General features: G+C 39.1%; 1 protein-coding gene across 1 annotated transcript; it reads left to right on the forward strand.

The window, feature by feature from the left end:
• Positions 1–5,534: 5,534 nt before the first annotated feature.
• LOC139144152 (heparan sulfate glucosamine 3-O-sulfotransferase 1-like) lies at positions 5,535–6,662 on the forward strand. The gene has a single exon (XM_070714811.1). The coding sequence runs from the start codon at positions 5,535–5,537 to the stop codon at positions 6,660–6,662; it is 1,128 nt and encodes a 375-aa protein (XP_070570912.1).
• Positions 6,663–15,821: the final 9,159 nt, after the last annotated feature.

Here is a 15,821-nt window from a genome sequence, read left to right on the forward strand (position 1 = left end):
GATGACAAGAGTCACAACGACTTACACCTAGCCGGCCAAAATACAAAATTACAAACTGAAAGGTAACATAGGAGGCCATACAGTGGCAGCACTGTTCAATCTGCATATATTTTTTCATTTTAAAGATCTAGATAAATTTATTCCCAAAGAAAGTAAAATCTACATTACTGTAAATACGTATTGTAAACAAACAAAAGAACGAAGGAATAATCAGAGAAATGGCATCTGGCTCTAAGCTCTTCAGTGCCAAAGTCAAATATTGTCGCTTTTATAAAATATACACGGTGCACACCAGTCCTTGTTTTCTAATTTTTACAAAATTTTCAATGCAACACTGTAGCCAATGAATCGTGATGTGCGTTTAAAAATACAGACAAAATCATAATAATTGGCTAAATGTTGCACTAAAATTTTGGTGGGAAAAGTAACAGCCCCGAAAGAGCTATGGGTAATTTGAAGGCGAGTGTGAGACAAAATATCCCCAGCTTGTGTGAGAAATCTGATCCAAGGTCCTTAGTGTGTGAGATTCGTTTTCTCAAATCACCACAAAATGCGTTAAATTCACACTTGAAACACTGAATAATAAAAAATTACGTACCCGTGTATCAACGATCCTTCTTCGTTGCCGTGCATTGCATTGTTCTGAGTCACTAACATAACAGTAACACGAACTCCGTGGCGAGTTTCACTGCCTATATTTAAACTTTCGCTCCAGACCAGATATCCATCAGGAATTGATGATATATTCCAAGTGGCCTGTGTTCACTTGTTATTTGGAAAATTTGACCATCTTTGTGAGTCTGTCACCAACGACGTACAACATTATCCAAAATCGTGACGAAGCTGCATAGCTGTCGTCTGCCACTGCACTGTGACCTGCTTACTTTGTAGTTCCGGTCCCTGTGCTACCCATCGCACCATTGGATAATATTTTGAACGCAGAGCGAAAGGCCGTTCAGTATCCAATCAGAGCTCATGTACCAAATGTTGTATTGCTTTCGTATAAGTACATTTATAGACAGTGTAGGACGATTTCTGAGAGTGCGGGATCGAATTTTCCCACATCGTCGATCCCACACTCCCGGTAGCCAGGAATGCAAAAAAAGGAGAATCTCTGACAATATTTTGCGTAAAATGAGCAATCCTTTTATGAGCGCCCTCAACGGCTGTTGGTGGAACTCTGAAAATTTTCTACAGGGGAACCATGAATATGCAATCACAAGAGCAAACGTGTCTAAAATCTGCATTGCAATAATGTATCACTTTTGCGTCACTGGCGGTCTCAAATTTTCAAAACAGTCAATATTTTGCTTTCAGATAATTTCAACTAGAAGACGCTTCTAACATCTGATTCTGGAATCTGCTATAGCCACCCAATGTGTAAGTTTTGAAATTAGTATCCGTAATTCAGAAAAAATGGCTTAGGGGCCTATACTCTTTCGAATTGACCGATACTGTTAGTAATGTTTAAGGTAGTTCGCGTCTCGAAGATGAAAGACTTAAACTTTTGCTCGACCTTTCGTCAAACAGACTTCAACCATTCTCTTTCAAAGTCAAGAAAAAACTCGAGGGACACCGTGCAAATTTTGGTACTAGATAAACAAATTATCCAATATTTACCAATATTCAAAATGGCCGCCATCCCTGTGTTATCTCTATCTATGTCGGAAAACAAAGTTCCCAATTTTCACTAAACTAAGCCGGTGAAAACTTTATTTACTCCTTTAGCTTCAAATAAGCCTCCAAAAATAGTAGGCCAAAATAATATGATAAAAGTTTGAGAGTCCGAATAACTGTCCCCGAGGCGCATACCTTAGTATAAAATACTGCGACAATTTATATTAGATCTAGAGGTGTATACAAATTTACCATTTTGCGGAGAAAACGCCCTTTACGGCATCTATCGATTCAAGGCAGTTCGCGCCTCGAAATTGAAACACTTGAACTTTTGCGGAAACTTTCCTCAGGGAATACTTCAACCAATTCTCTTTCAAATTCAAAATGAAAAATCAGGGGTCATCGGGCAAATTTTGGTGCTAGCGAAACAATTCTCCAAGATTTTCCGTTTTTTCTAATTCAAAATGACCGCCATCCACGTATTAACCTTTTGGGAAAAAAATTTCGATTTTCAAAAAACTAAGACGGTGAAAACTAACGTTTTCTTACACCACGAACTATAAAATTAACTCCCACAACTGGTAGATCAGAAAAGAATTGTGAAAGTTTGTGAGTCAAAGTATCTGTCCACCGAGATGCGTTCTACCTTAGAAGAGAGTTTCTGCTCGTTTGTTCGTTTTTAATAGGATTCACAACAAAACTTCATGATTTCAGACGAGTCCTATCACATATTCCAGGCCCAGTCAACACTTTCGTTCTGCCCGTGACAAGTGACATGATCCTCGCTGATCGTAAAATACAGTTAACCATGTGAAACATCGACAAACTGTTATTATTTATTTAGACAACAAAAGTTTTGGAGTTCAGTTTAATTTTTGTCACAACATCTTGAAGTAGCACGTGCCTTGAAGTCGAAGATGTGAATTTTTCCCGAGGAAACTTTAAACCTTTCTCTTTTAAAACTTAAGAATAAAAATCAGAGGTCACGGTGCAAATTTTGATACTTGAGAAACAGCTACATTCCCTAAAATGCACCGACAACACGATTTAATTTGGGAGAATGGAATCTTTCAATTGTTCGCATTGAAATTTTCAAATGTGTTAGGCACCCTACAGCTGAAAGTTGCAATATTACAAAATATCCGCAAAATAAGTGACTTGCAAAAAAAGAGAAGTAGATGAGCTTAAATTTTGTGATTAAATCAATATTACAACAATATCCTATTCTCCCAAACTAGTTCCAGTCAGCTTAGATAAAAAAAGACAATGAACACTTCATTATCCACATGTTTCAAAATGTGTCTACACCACAAACAGCGTGCCAGCAGTGGGTTTAAAAAAAATGAAAGTCGGAATACCTGCCTCAGTGATGTACCTTAAAGCGGCAATTCCCAATCCCTCGTGCTGGCGTTAGTGCTTGCTGACATTGACTTTTTATGTTATGCTCCATTGAAAGTCTTCCTTCAAATATTCAGTATTTTCAGACATAAATCTGATAAAAACCTGCCCCCTTAAAGGTTGCAGACCCACTCAGTTGATACGCCACGAAAAGAAATGCGCCCACCCCCATGCAGCGATCGCTGGAGATGTGTACATTTGGTTTTGGCATACATGTAACAGGCAACAGCGAGATGCATTATATTCATCGTTATTCAAATGCCATAAACTTTACAAAATTTAAAGTTTGACTTTCAAACTAAAACTGGCTAATAAGCAGCATTTCTCATTTGTTAGAATAGATGATATGTTGCAATGCGCATGCGTCGTGGTAATTTCTCTGCATATGAAGGGATGGTATTCAGACACAGGAAGTAGCAAATATTAATGGGTTTTCCCCGCTTCTAAGGCCTGCAGAATGATATACTCAGCTTATAAGATGAGTACCCAGTATATACACAGAAAGAGACATTCGTCTTCAAGAGTGTGAAAACTAAATGATCGTTCAAATTGCTTTGAACACGATTGGAACTAATTTGGGATAATTGGATCTTCATATTTTTCAAATTTCTCAAAAGTGTTAGGTGCCATATAGCTGAATGTTACAATATTACAAATTACTCATAAAAATAAGTGTGTTAACTTAAAACGAAAAGCAGATGAGCTTACATTTGCAGGTTAAAACGACCTTACTTCACCATTCAATTATCCCAAATTAGTTCCAATCGTGTTTCCAATATAAACCCATATGGGAGAGTTGCTTAGTGGTGTACACCTCTTTATACGATGCAGCAGTTAGTCATGTGATCCCTGTTTTTTCATCAATGTGCTACTACACAGCACATGTAGCACCAATACGCTACCCTAGTTTTAAAAGTGGAGTAACCATCATGATAAAATTGCAAGATTGTCGCAATGACTCGATAATTTTTCTAAGTATTTTTGATGGATATATCATGGTACACCTTTATTGATTCGTCAGCAATCTCCTTGTTCCTTCATAAAATCTAAAGCTCTTTTGTATGTGAACGTTTTAGAATACGCCAATGAAATGGACTGCGTTTCAGTTCTTCTCTCAACCAACTTCCTGCATCTTTGAGGGTTGACATTTTGTCATAAAGCAATGTGAGTTACGTAAAATCTGAAAGAACATTATGTTTTGTACCATGTATCTAAAAAAGTAAGATTTGAACGTCGTCTTTTTCTCATCCTATTTCTCCTCTGTAAGGGTAATGTGTTCAGAACAGATAATATTTTTCTGAAATTTGACGTGCTTCTGCACAAGATGCCCAATAATGTCGTGTTCGTGTGTCCTGAGCAGAGATCTACAGGTCTATTGTTTTAGCCCTAAATTGCAATTTCCCGCACACTCATTTGGTAGCCAGACTTTGCGCGCAGAACACTGTCTCCTTAATGGAATGCTTTCAGAGAGATGCAATACATGAATATAATCGTAGTGATACGAATTTTCACTGTACAAAAACTTTTTTGTTTTACTAAAAAAGCAGCCCAAAACATACACATATTAAATCGTGATTATTTTCGATCGCGATTATTTTCGATATACATATATATATATATATATATATATATATATATATATATATATATATATATATTATATATATATATATTATATATATATATATATATATATATATATATATATATATATATATATATAAACTCAAGAAAAAGCCTTGAATGGGAGGTTGAACTTCCCCGGACACTTCCTCACGGAAAGAAAAACACCTAAGCTGATAAAACTAAAACAAAAAACATCATCCACCCCTCCAGTAAAAATGTTAGCTCCCTATGTGTATCAAAGCTGAATCAGACACGACTGTACCGCACTGTTTCCATACTTACTAATACATTATGAGATTGACAAAGCAAACACTTGTACGTGGCGACACCTTTGCCATTGAAACACATGCCGGGGGCAGCGACCAGGCAATGGGTTCTGGTAAAAAGGTGGAGTGACGTAAAAACTGTCCGTTTTGAATGATTTTTGATCAGGGAAATTTATCGAACATTGTAAAGAGAAATTTCAAAATACCAGTTCTTTGGTTTTATTCGGGTGGCTTTATGACAGGAGCCCAGATGTTGCCCATTGGGTGGATATCTCGTATTCAGCGCTTCCTCCCGTTCAGATTTTATGCAAATTTTAAAACCACAGCTTAACGTGTTAGTGTGAACAGCTTGGGGGAAAGAGGCACGAGACTCGTTGATCATATTGTTGGAAAATATATATGTCCCAGGCGACACATGGCAAGAGGAACTCTCAGCCTCTCCAACTACTAGAGACAACGCAGTCCTCAATTTTTCGCACACAGCGCCGGTTGGAAGGATGGTGACTCGACTTTGTTTGCTCTGCAAGAACTCTTTGCTTCTGCTCCTCCTAGCGTTGACTTGTTACGTGTCCATCTTCCTGCTCTCACTGGACATGAAATGTCCGGCACCGAAGGTTGACGTCAGCGATGGGTATCAGCAGCGCTCGGTGCAAGGCATACCCGGACCCGGACGTGGCGACGGAAGACATCATGAAATTTTTGGAAGCCACGACCGACGACCCTGACATAGCCGCCGGAGAGAGGGCGTTCACTCTCGGAGAGGGGGAGGAAGAGGAAGAGGAGGAGGAACCAACCGTTGAGGAAGTGATCGAGGTGACCTGGGATGCCAGCTTCAACGAAAACGCGTACATAAAAGCGAAGTTCGGAAGTTCCTGCTACGCTCCGGGGATGCCCGTCAACATCCCGAAACGTTTACTCGACAAGCCGGTACTCGCGCGGAGGGAATGCGCTCAACGCCTACCGCAGGTAATCACGCTCGGGGTCAGGAAATGTGGCACGGGGGCTCTCCAACACTTTCTGACCGTGCATCCGAACATCACCGGACCAATTTTAGAAGTGCACTTTTTTGACACCTCGAAGACATTCAAGACAGGCTACGATGCGTATCTGAAACAAATGCCGTTCACCACGCCCTACCAGCTCACCCTGGAAAAGACACCCGCTTATCTGTTCCGGCCGCACGACCTGCCGAAAATTATCTCCAGGGATATGCCTGATACGAAATTCATAATTTCGCTGTGTGACCCGGTGCGTCGAGCGGTGTCCGACTACCTCGAGTACAACCGGAAAAGAACGAGCTCGCTGGAAGTGTTCGGCCTGCACAAATACATCGCCGAAACGTTCGAGGCGTCCATAATGCACCGGGAAGTGGGGCTGGACACGCTGAACGAAATCGTTGACTTGGGCGTCTACATTAAACACCTGGCGAGGTGGTACGACTACATCCCACGAGACCGGATACACCTCGTAGACGGCGGCAAAATGTCGGAGGACCCGACGGCGGAGCTTCGGAGGATAGAGACTTTCCTGGGACTTCAGCACTTTTTCCGGGAGGAGCACTTTGATTTCAATTCGGAGAGGGGTCTGCATTGCATGAACTTTCCGAGGAACCACTGCCTGCCCTTGAACAAGGGGAGGGAACACCCGGAGGTGGACGATAAGGTCATGCAGGAGCTGAGGGATTATTACCGACCGTTTGACAGACTCTTGGCGGAAACAGTCCGACGAAATTTCACGTGGATGAGCCAGCACTGACCTCAACTCAGCCACATTCTGTAAATGATATTCATTGTTGAGCATGGTGCGCATTTTAGTTAATCCTCTTCGATCAACGGGTCGATCTGACAATGACTTTTTAGCCTGGCATTTTTCATATTTTGTATATCAAATGTCTACGACACGACGGCAGCTGCAATATTTCACGTTTTTACCAATTCACGCACTTATTGGAAATTCACTTACTTTTTCAGACATTACAGACATTACAGACATTACACACCCTTTATGTGAACGATTTTGTTTACGTGTTAGCCAATATTTTAGGCTTTAAATTTAGAACGTGGAGCGTATAGCTACGTGGCATACATCGATGTGACATTTAAGCTTAATCTGATAATCCCAATTGCTATTTTAGTGTTAGTCAGTGCAATGTATATGACGAAAAACGGAAACAGTAAAATCGATTATTACAGTCATAAAAACCAGTCATCGATTCAAAGACAAGGTTAGTCCCTAATTAACAGTAATTGCCCGCACTTGTTAATGGCAACAACTGCGCAATAGTTATGCAATATTATCGTCGAAGCGATACCAACATATCGGGAATGTCCTTAATGTTTAGCACAAGGGCCGATAAATATTCGGGCGAAAAGTATCTTGGTCATTTTCCTTGAATGAGAGAAACTTCATGTCTAATTCTCCTTACACTAGGGACAAAAAGTCTGGCATTTATATTTTCTGTCAGCAGAAACATTGCTCGTGCAGTTTCACGCATGCTCTCAATACGACACGTTTTTTTCGAGGGCGTTGTCAGATCACCCTTTTGATAAATGCATCGGAAATACATCGTTTGCCTCGTTTTGGTAAGGGAATGCATCGTTTGCCACTGCAGTGTTCTAAAATCTACGTTTTTACATGAAGACCAGACGATTTCTTCGTAGGAGACCGATTTTCCTACACGCGTGCGCACTTTCCACGGCTGCTATCCGTCTTCTGAAACGGCAGAGCTAGACAAGTATAGTTTGCAATCGTTTCTTTTTCAAATGTAACTTTTAACATCACGGTACTATGAAAAATATCGCGCAGCTCTCCATTCTCGCGGTTCCTGTCTGGTTTAAATGTGCTCATTGGGGTTCCTGTCTCTGAGGCCATTCACCTGTTAAAGCCCCACTAGCGCAGCTGTAACTCATGAAATTTGTTGACCTTAAAACATGTTCCTCCCGGTTTTCTTTAAATTCTACCCTCTGAAGGGATATGGGATTTTACTGCATTAGGAAACAATACCTTTGTGAGACATTTGACAGTAAATTCAAATTTTAAAGGTCATTTTGATTTACCGCCATTTTCAAAAATTGCTAATATTACAAAGGAAACAGAACATACAATGTCACAGTTGAAAGCATTCACCCCTATGCATTACATTGGAGTACTCTGTGCAGTTTATATGAAGATTTCAGTGCAGATATATCTACAGTTTTTCCTTTTCCGCATGAGGCTGTGATTTAATGTTTGGGCAAAGATTTAATTGCAGTGAAATCTCTATCTTGTACAAAATTGCACATACAGTCCCAGCGGCTAGTTAATAATAAGTGTATCTAAACACCGAAATTAGTACATTCTCACAGACATTTTAGTTTGCAAAGTAAAACCATAACAAAATCATGCTACAAGATACAACAAGTCGGGCTCTAAGTAAAGTCAACTGAGTACTTTTGCGGGCCATTTCATGGCCTATTAATATGATGCACTTCAGATTCAACTCTTCCCCCCCCCCTCTCTCTCTCTCTCTCTCTCTCTCTCTCTCTCTCTCTCTCATCGCGTTTTACAGTGCAACGTAATTATCATCAACTTACTTATGGAAGCATTACAGCGATGTGTAACATAAGCAAATGAAATACAATCCTATTATATTATTTATACGTGCACATAATCTGATCGGCTTGAATCTCCCATGAGAAGACACCTTGTATGTTGGCATTCTATCGGCGTCTACCAGCTTAAAACTGTGCTTGTATGAATATATCAAACGCATATGGCATAACTTCTGTTATAATACCAACACATTTTAACATTTCCGTGAAATTCGATGAAATACGGGAGGCTTATGAAAAGTCGAGGGTCACTGTGAGATGGTGTTTCCATACTTTGACCTCACAATATCTACAATGATTTTTTCCCGCCAACATAAGTCCCGTTTTTGCCGTCTGATAGATTTGCAACATCCGTTTTCGCAATGTTCTGTCCTTTGTTGCTTTGCATTTATCCGAGACGTAGCCCAATTTACAGAGTTGTCTATTAATCCAGTCATAGCCACAGCTGTGAAACAGTATTGATAAATTTATTTGTAACGTTTGGTAACACGTCATTTTTGTAAGATGAATAACCCCAAGTGACGGTTTCAGGCCACATGGGTAGCCGCCTCTGCCTACGAATAGATGAATCATAAAACGTTAAAGCTTTTTTCGAATGAAAAGAAAATTTGCACAGCTCGCGTTTCCCGATTATTCCATTTATCTATCTATCAATACATCCATTTGTCCGTCTATTTATCTACCTACCTACATACCTACCTACCCATCTATCTATCTATCTATCTATCTATCTATCTATCTATCTATCTATCTATCTATCTATCTATCTATCTATCTATCTATCTATCTGAACTTACATTTTAACAAAACCGATAAAACACACTTTTGTAGGTATGCATTGCTCGTCCATTCAAATTTAATAGAATTGAACCTCTGTCGGCATGCAGTGTTCGTCTGTTCAAACTGAAAAGAATCTCCTAAGCTTCTGAAAGCTGTCCAAATATGGAAAAAGTGGAGTGACCGTGTTTAAACCTACGTCAGATGTCTATAAATTGTAAAGACTTTTGTGTAACAGATTGGGAGCCCTTCAAAGATGATATATGGAACTTTTGATGGTAAGGCATTTATTCTGAAATGGCGCGGTGACAAATCGAAACCGGTGAAATGAATTCGCGGTGACAATTAGCTGGCGATATGTACATATCAGAAAAGATGTGTGTTTGAAGCGACTGCTCTTAGAAAGAACATATACAGTCAGACAACCTGTTATAGTTTTATGTCAAGAGAACTTGAAATACATCATGCTAATCTGTAAACACCTATAATATCGATACATGTCACGATATGTTTACAATGCTTTGTTTGCCAGCTGCCTATGTGGAGTAGTCAGCTGCCTATGTGGAGTAGTCAGCTGTTTTATGGAGTAAAATATGAACTTTTCAACCCTTTAATTTTTGTGAAAATCCCGAAATTTATTTTCCCCACAGAGTTACCATTAGAGATTCCGGCTATTTTGACGTAAATTGTCATGGTAATGACCCCCCCCCCCCGCTAATTTTTCGATTTCGACAGACATCAATACGATCAACGACGTTAATGACCTAAAGTTTGGTCCAACTATCTTGTAAAGGATAGTGTGAACTGAGTAAATACTGAAATTTGCCTACATTTTCACCGTCTGCGGTTCTTTAAATTTGCCGTAACGTTGAAAAGTGGAATGGCCGAATGATGTGACCGATTGAAAGTTTGAGCAAATGTTCAAGCTTTCCATTTTTGAGGCACATACTTCCTTGAAGATGATGCCTCTCTTCCGACATTCCTTGCAATGTTAGGGTGTTATACTCGCCGCAATTGTGCCTACTCCCCGATTGTTTTTTTTTTTTCATATAACTCCTGAAACCCTTCCTCTCTCCCCCTGAAATATTATTTATGTTTCATATCGGAACAAATTTTAGGCGTTTTCTTAAAATGTGGCTGTACATTCAGTGAGCTGACCGACTACTTTTAATCGGTTAAATGTCACCAAAATTATTTTTTACTCGTAAATATTTTCAGCATCTGTTTTTGTCGCCTTTTGGTCGTAATTTTGTTTGGATACTTTCACATGTACACTCACAAAGGATAGCAAAGGTTAGCCTGCATTTTCCAATCAATCATTACGGTTTGTAGACGAAGTGTACACCATGTAAAACACGTGGCGGTTTGAATATGACGTCATCATCAGGTTTTCCCCCCATTAATGGTATCAATAGGCTATTTTTCAAGTATGACTAGCACAGTTTTGAGTTAAAATATAGCACTGCTCTTCATATTCTGTTTAATAATTATCACAATTAAAATTGAAGACCATTAATTTCAAATTTTCGAGAAGCCGTCATGCACAGTTGTAGACTAACGAAGCAGGTGTGAAAATGTCACAAGGTAGCGCCACCAGGCGGCGGGAAATAAAACAGGTTGATGTACAGTCTCGGCGGGCGAGGACGCTCTACTCTATCATGCCAATGCCCAGGGACTCTTAAAACCATGTTTAATGTTAAGCGAATTTATGGAAAGCTTCCGCTTGACAAAATCGATAGAATGCGATCACGACATTGAACTGCAAAATACTTCCTTGAGAGCGACAATCACTGTGTATACAACAGGAAACACGTTAACACAGGATACCTCGTGGCAAAACCGGTGGCGCTGAATACATTCTATGTACCGTTTATTCACGTGTACGGATTTCCAGGAATCGTTGGACAGAATTACACAGTGTACTATTCTTAAGTTAGAATGCGCCCCGGGCACAGCTTTTCTGACTGTCAATTAAATTTCTTATATAATTTTTTTTCTAAACTGTTGCTTTTGTGGACACATTTTTAAACCCTATAGAAAATTAAGATGCGATTGTCTGTTGTTCTGATAGAGTTATAATGGGATATAGCGGCCATTTTGAAATTTAAAATCGGTGAATTTCATATTCTTTGTCTCTCTAATCCTAATCTTCAGCTTACTTTATTCTTGACTATGAAAGAGGCCAGGTAAAGATTCGCTTTTAGGAAATTTGAGCATAAGTTAAAATGTGTCTGTCGAGGCGTGTTTTTTATAAATTGACGCCTCACAGCTGTTGTGGCGTCTCTCTTCGATATTGTTTAATACATTTAAATGAAAACAGTAATTGTACAACGAAATTAGATTGTCAAACGTGTAAACAATAACATAATATTAGTCTTACAAGAGACAAGGGGAACAAAAAATAAAAGCAAGCTGAAAGTTTGGTAGATAGCAACTACCGACAAGAGTTGCAAACCATGAACAATAAGATAAATTTGTCAATAAACATCATTTCCCGTCATCTCTTGCTTAACTATCTCGTCAGATTAAAATATATTACACAAAGCTCCACATTCAAATTTTACAACAGTCGACCAAGATAATCTTCCTTTTTTTACTTCACAAGGTTTGAATCAACTAGGAGGTCGTCTTTGAGTTCACTTAGGGGTCAACTCTGTCAGCGATTTCACCGTGATCAGTTTTATTGATTTATTCCACTTAAACCCAGTCAACAGTTTTCTTTTATTTTCAGCCATCTTTTCTTTCCCATGACATTGAGCAAAACTTACCATTAAGTGAAACCAGACCGTGGTATTTGTTCTCAAGTTGAGATAGAATCGAAAGAATTTCTTTCACGACATTCCGAAAAAAAATTGACTTATTTATTACATTGGGCCTCGGGGACGGGACTCTCAAATTTCTACAATTCTTTTCTGATCTTTATGGAGGATCATTATAAAGCTCCTGCAATTGGAGAAAGGAAAACTTAGTTTTTCGAAAATCAAAATTCAATTCTTCCCCATAGAGTTACCACAGGAATGGCAGCCATTTTGAATTTCAAATATCACAAAATGCTAGGTACATTTATTTCACTAGTTCCAAACTTTGGACAGTGACGCCCGATTTTTATCGTTGATTTCATAAGAGAACGGTTGAAAGTTCCATTCATAAAACAATGAGCAAAAGTTTAAGTCTTTCATTTTCGAGGTGCATACTACCTTAATTTGTTAAGTTTTTATCTAGTTTATGGACAATGTTGCAAACCATGTCAAAGTCATCTAATTCGACACATGGCAGGACTTCCCAGTTACTAGTAATTTAATATGCTGTATTTTGTGAGTGAAACTAGACGTGACCTCACCATAACATTAATAAAAATCAATATGTTTTCTTACATCGATTTGACCTTGATTAATTTTGTAATTGTTTCATACGGTCAGTCATTTGCATATGGTACTTCTGCTTAATTTACAGTTTCACTGGTGTGTTTTGCAGGAGCCCGAAGGAGGAAGTGTTATTTCTGATACACAAACAAACAAACAAACAAACTGTGGTATGCACTTCATACAACGGCGCCTACCTTCTTAGTCAGATAACCGTGTTCATCAGGCTACAAAAATGTAATAAATACAGATGTAGTTAAAGAGTGGGGTACGTAAGCAATAAAACATAAATATGTCGGTCATATATCTGCACTTTGGTAGAGTTCATTTTCGGTAAGGTCGCAATCAATTGTATATCATCGATCCGTGAAATTCTAAAATGAATAAGACCAGTAGGGTATTTATGTGAGGGAAAACCAAAGAAGGAAATGGACAGCGCTGATTGCTTTGTGTGTATATGCATTCCATAAATAGAAACGCATGACGTCACACAAAGCGTTGGCAAACTTAATGCGTTGGGTTTGCTCAGCACGATATAGAACTGTAGTAAACCGACATACTTTATCCTGGCAGCGAGAAAAAAGATTGAACCTAGTTATTTGATGATGTATTTCACCGTGTAAAAGACGATGGTTGTGACGCTGGTACTGTTGGTGCCTTTTAAGCATAAAATATATATCGTCTTTTGTGTTCTTAAAGATAAACCGTTATATTTCCTCCAGTACATACGTATATCGCATCGTTGATGTTACAAAATGAAGATGCCATTCCTTTTTTGTCATAGAAAAATACACCTTTTCAAAAAAAATTAACCATGAACTTGGCTTGTGTAAATTGATGTAGTTGTGTAGTTCTATAAGCCATGAAGGTTTTGAGATTGTCCGAGCAGACCTTATTAGTGTACATTTCAGGTGGGTATGGCAAATTGCGTCATCATTATTAATCCTCTCCGCGTTTTTGCGGCGTTGAAAAGGGCGTGTATTTTGAAATACTCGAGTCAGCATTATTTCAAATCCCAAATCGAACGACACAAGTGACTTTTCAAATACCAATAAAAAGGCAAAAAGTAATCTCCAAAGCCAGCGACATATTTCCCAACAATCCTTACTGCGTCAATTATGCCATGTCGTGACGCTTCATTATAAGTGCACGTGGGTAAATGACAATTTACTAAAAAATAGCCAGAAATAAAGAAGCATCAGTTTTGGTCCATTTTGCGTATCGTTCGCCATTTGAAGGTATACAGTTACCTGTAATCTAAATATGCCCATATATGGTCAAAGGGGCGTTCCTTGGTATTGAAAATGCTATGTGATGGCGCTGTTTTTTAAAAGCGGCCACCCGCTTAAAATCTGTGATTGGTTAGATTTCTCTTTCCATGGTAACTGCGGCAAAATTGGAACATGTGACAGTATACCTTTAACACCACAGTTTAAATGCAACTGGTAAAATGCATTGTCCATCACTTCATTCAGGTTATGCATTGATTAAGATAGGAAAGTGCCCCAGAAATGGGAAGAATTATTACCGAGTAAATGACACATGAATAGCTATTTATATCAGAGTGCGCCAAATCATTAACGCAATTTTGTATTAAACTAATAGCTAGCAGAGAAAATAGCGTATATGCGGTGGGTGCATAGTGAACACGTGTCGCGTTATTTCATCAGGTCCATCGAAACAGTATGGCGCCCATTGCATTTCATAATTCACGTTTAACAGAAAGTCGTTTTCCTCAAACCCCGACCGATGCGACTACTTTCACTTCATTTTTGGTATTTACAACATCAATTCAATTCACGCGAAAGTTTTCAAAACATTTTGATCATCATCCCACTAGCGAACGATCACTTACAGGATGAGAAACGTACCCAGAACCCAATGATTCAATAATGCAACAGAGCGCAAACGGTCATGCAATGCTCGAGGGTACGCCGAGCACCACCTCGCGTCTCCAACCTAAATACCACCCAACTAGCGAGTCTGTACAAAGTTACTGAGTTTCCCACTCACCATCTCCGTATCGTCGGTATCAACCACCGCGCCAAAATGTCTCCACAAAGTATAATCAAATCGCTAGGGAGCGTATCGATTTTACAGGATCAGCCTATAAAATGTGAATGGTAGGGCAGTCTCAAGTAATAAAGGTTCAAATGAGATGAAAAACTAGCAACTGTCTTTAATAGATTAGTTTCTGCACAGGATATGTTACTCATCCCAAGCTCTACGTTACCAAAAGTGTTAACCATAATCTGCTTAACGCAAGCCAAATAAAGTCGGAAACAAAAACTAGTTTAAAGTATAGAGCAAATAAGATCGAGGTCGACAAACCTACAATTTTTTTGGGTACTAGACAACTGTTACAGTCATTCAAATGTCTTTTACTTGCATTTCAGAATAAAAAGAGCGTCATGTTTTTTATCCATTGGAGTGTCCCGTGGATGTGTTATACTTTGAATTCTAAGGAATGTATTTACGTAACTTTGCTCTGTCTGCGTGCGACAATATTCGTCGAAAAATTTAAATGTATATTGAATCTCGGAGTGTTCAGCCTGAAATTACGTTAAATCACAAGAAAAGAAATTGCAAATATATACATAGATTTTTCACCAAGGATAGCGTTATTCTCAGCATGTGCGTTCGCTGGTTCATTTACTTCATAAGATGCGGACGTGTATGTCCTCGGATGACCTGGACGACCGTTTCGTCTACGGTCGAATGGATTAGTGCAACTCCATCCACGAGCGGGATAATGATACTATCACGATCATTACACGTGATTTCATTAAAGCGTTTCATAAAAAGCATTGGTATTTATTTCCTACCCGCCTTTTCACGTGACGGGTTGCATCAAGAGGGCAGGGGTAATTTCCTATCGCGTGACACTTTCACGGTCCTGTGCATGTACCAAATATATGTGAACGTAGCACAAAAATCTTGCTAAGTTAACCATAGCCCCATCCATTACGAGTCAACCGCTTGTCTATAGCAGAGGAATTTTCTGTGTTCCCCTGACACGGTGAATACAGAACTCTCTCGCTTCTATCACTGAACGCTTATAAGTCACTGTTTAATGCGATCAATTAGAGAACTCCATTGAAGCGAGAGAGATGCCATTTACCCATTGTAACTGACAGACGGGGTTCTTCTGTAAAGCACACATTTTGAAAAAACCAAAACAAACT

This window comes from Ptychodera flava, chromosome 1 (genome assembly GCF_041260155.1).
Source record: "Ptychodera flava strain L36383 chromosome 1, AS_Pfla_20210202, whole genome shotgun sequence".
NCBI classification, from domain to species: Eukaryota; Metazoa; Hemichordata; class Enteropneusta; family Ptychoderidae; genus Ptychodera; species Ptychodera flava.

Coding starts and splice junctions, on each gene's coding strand:
- LOC139144152 (XM_070714811.1), top strand. CDS start 5,535: ATGGGTATCAGCAGCGCTCGGTGCAAGGCATACCCGGACCCGGACGTG.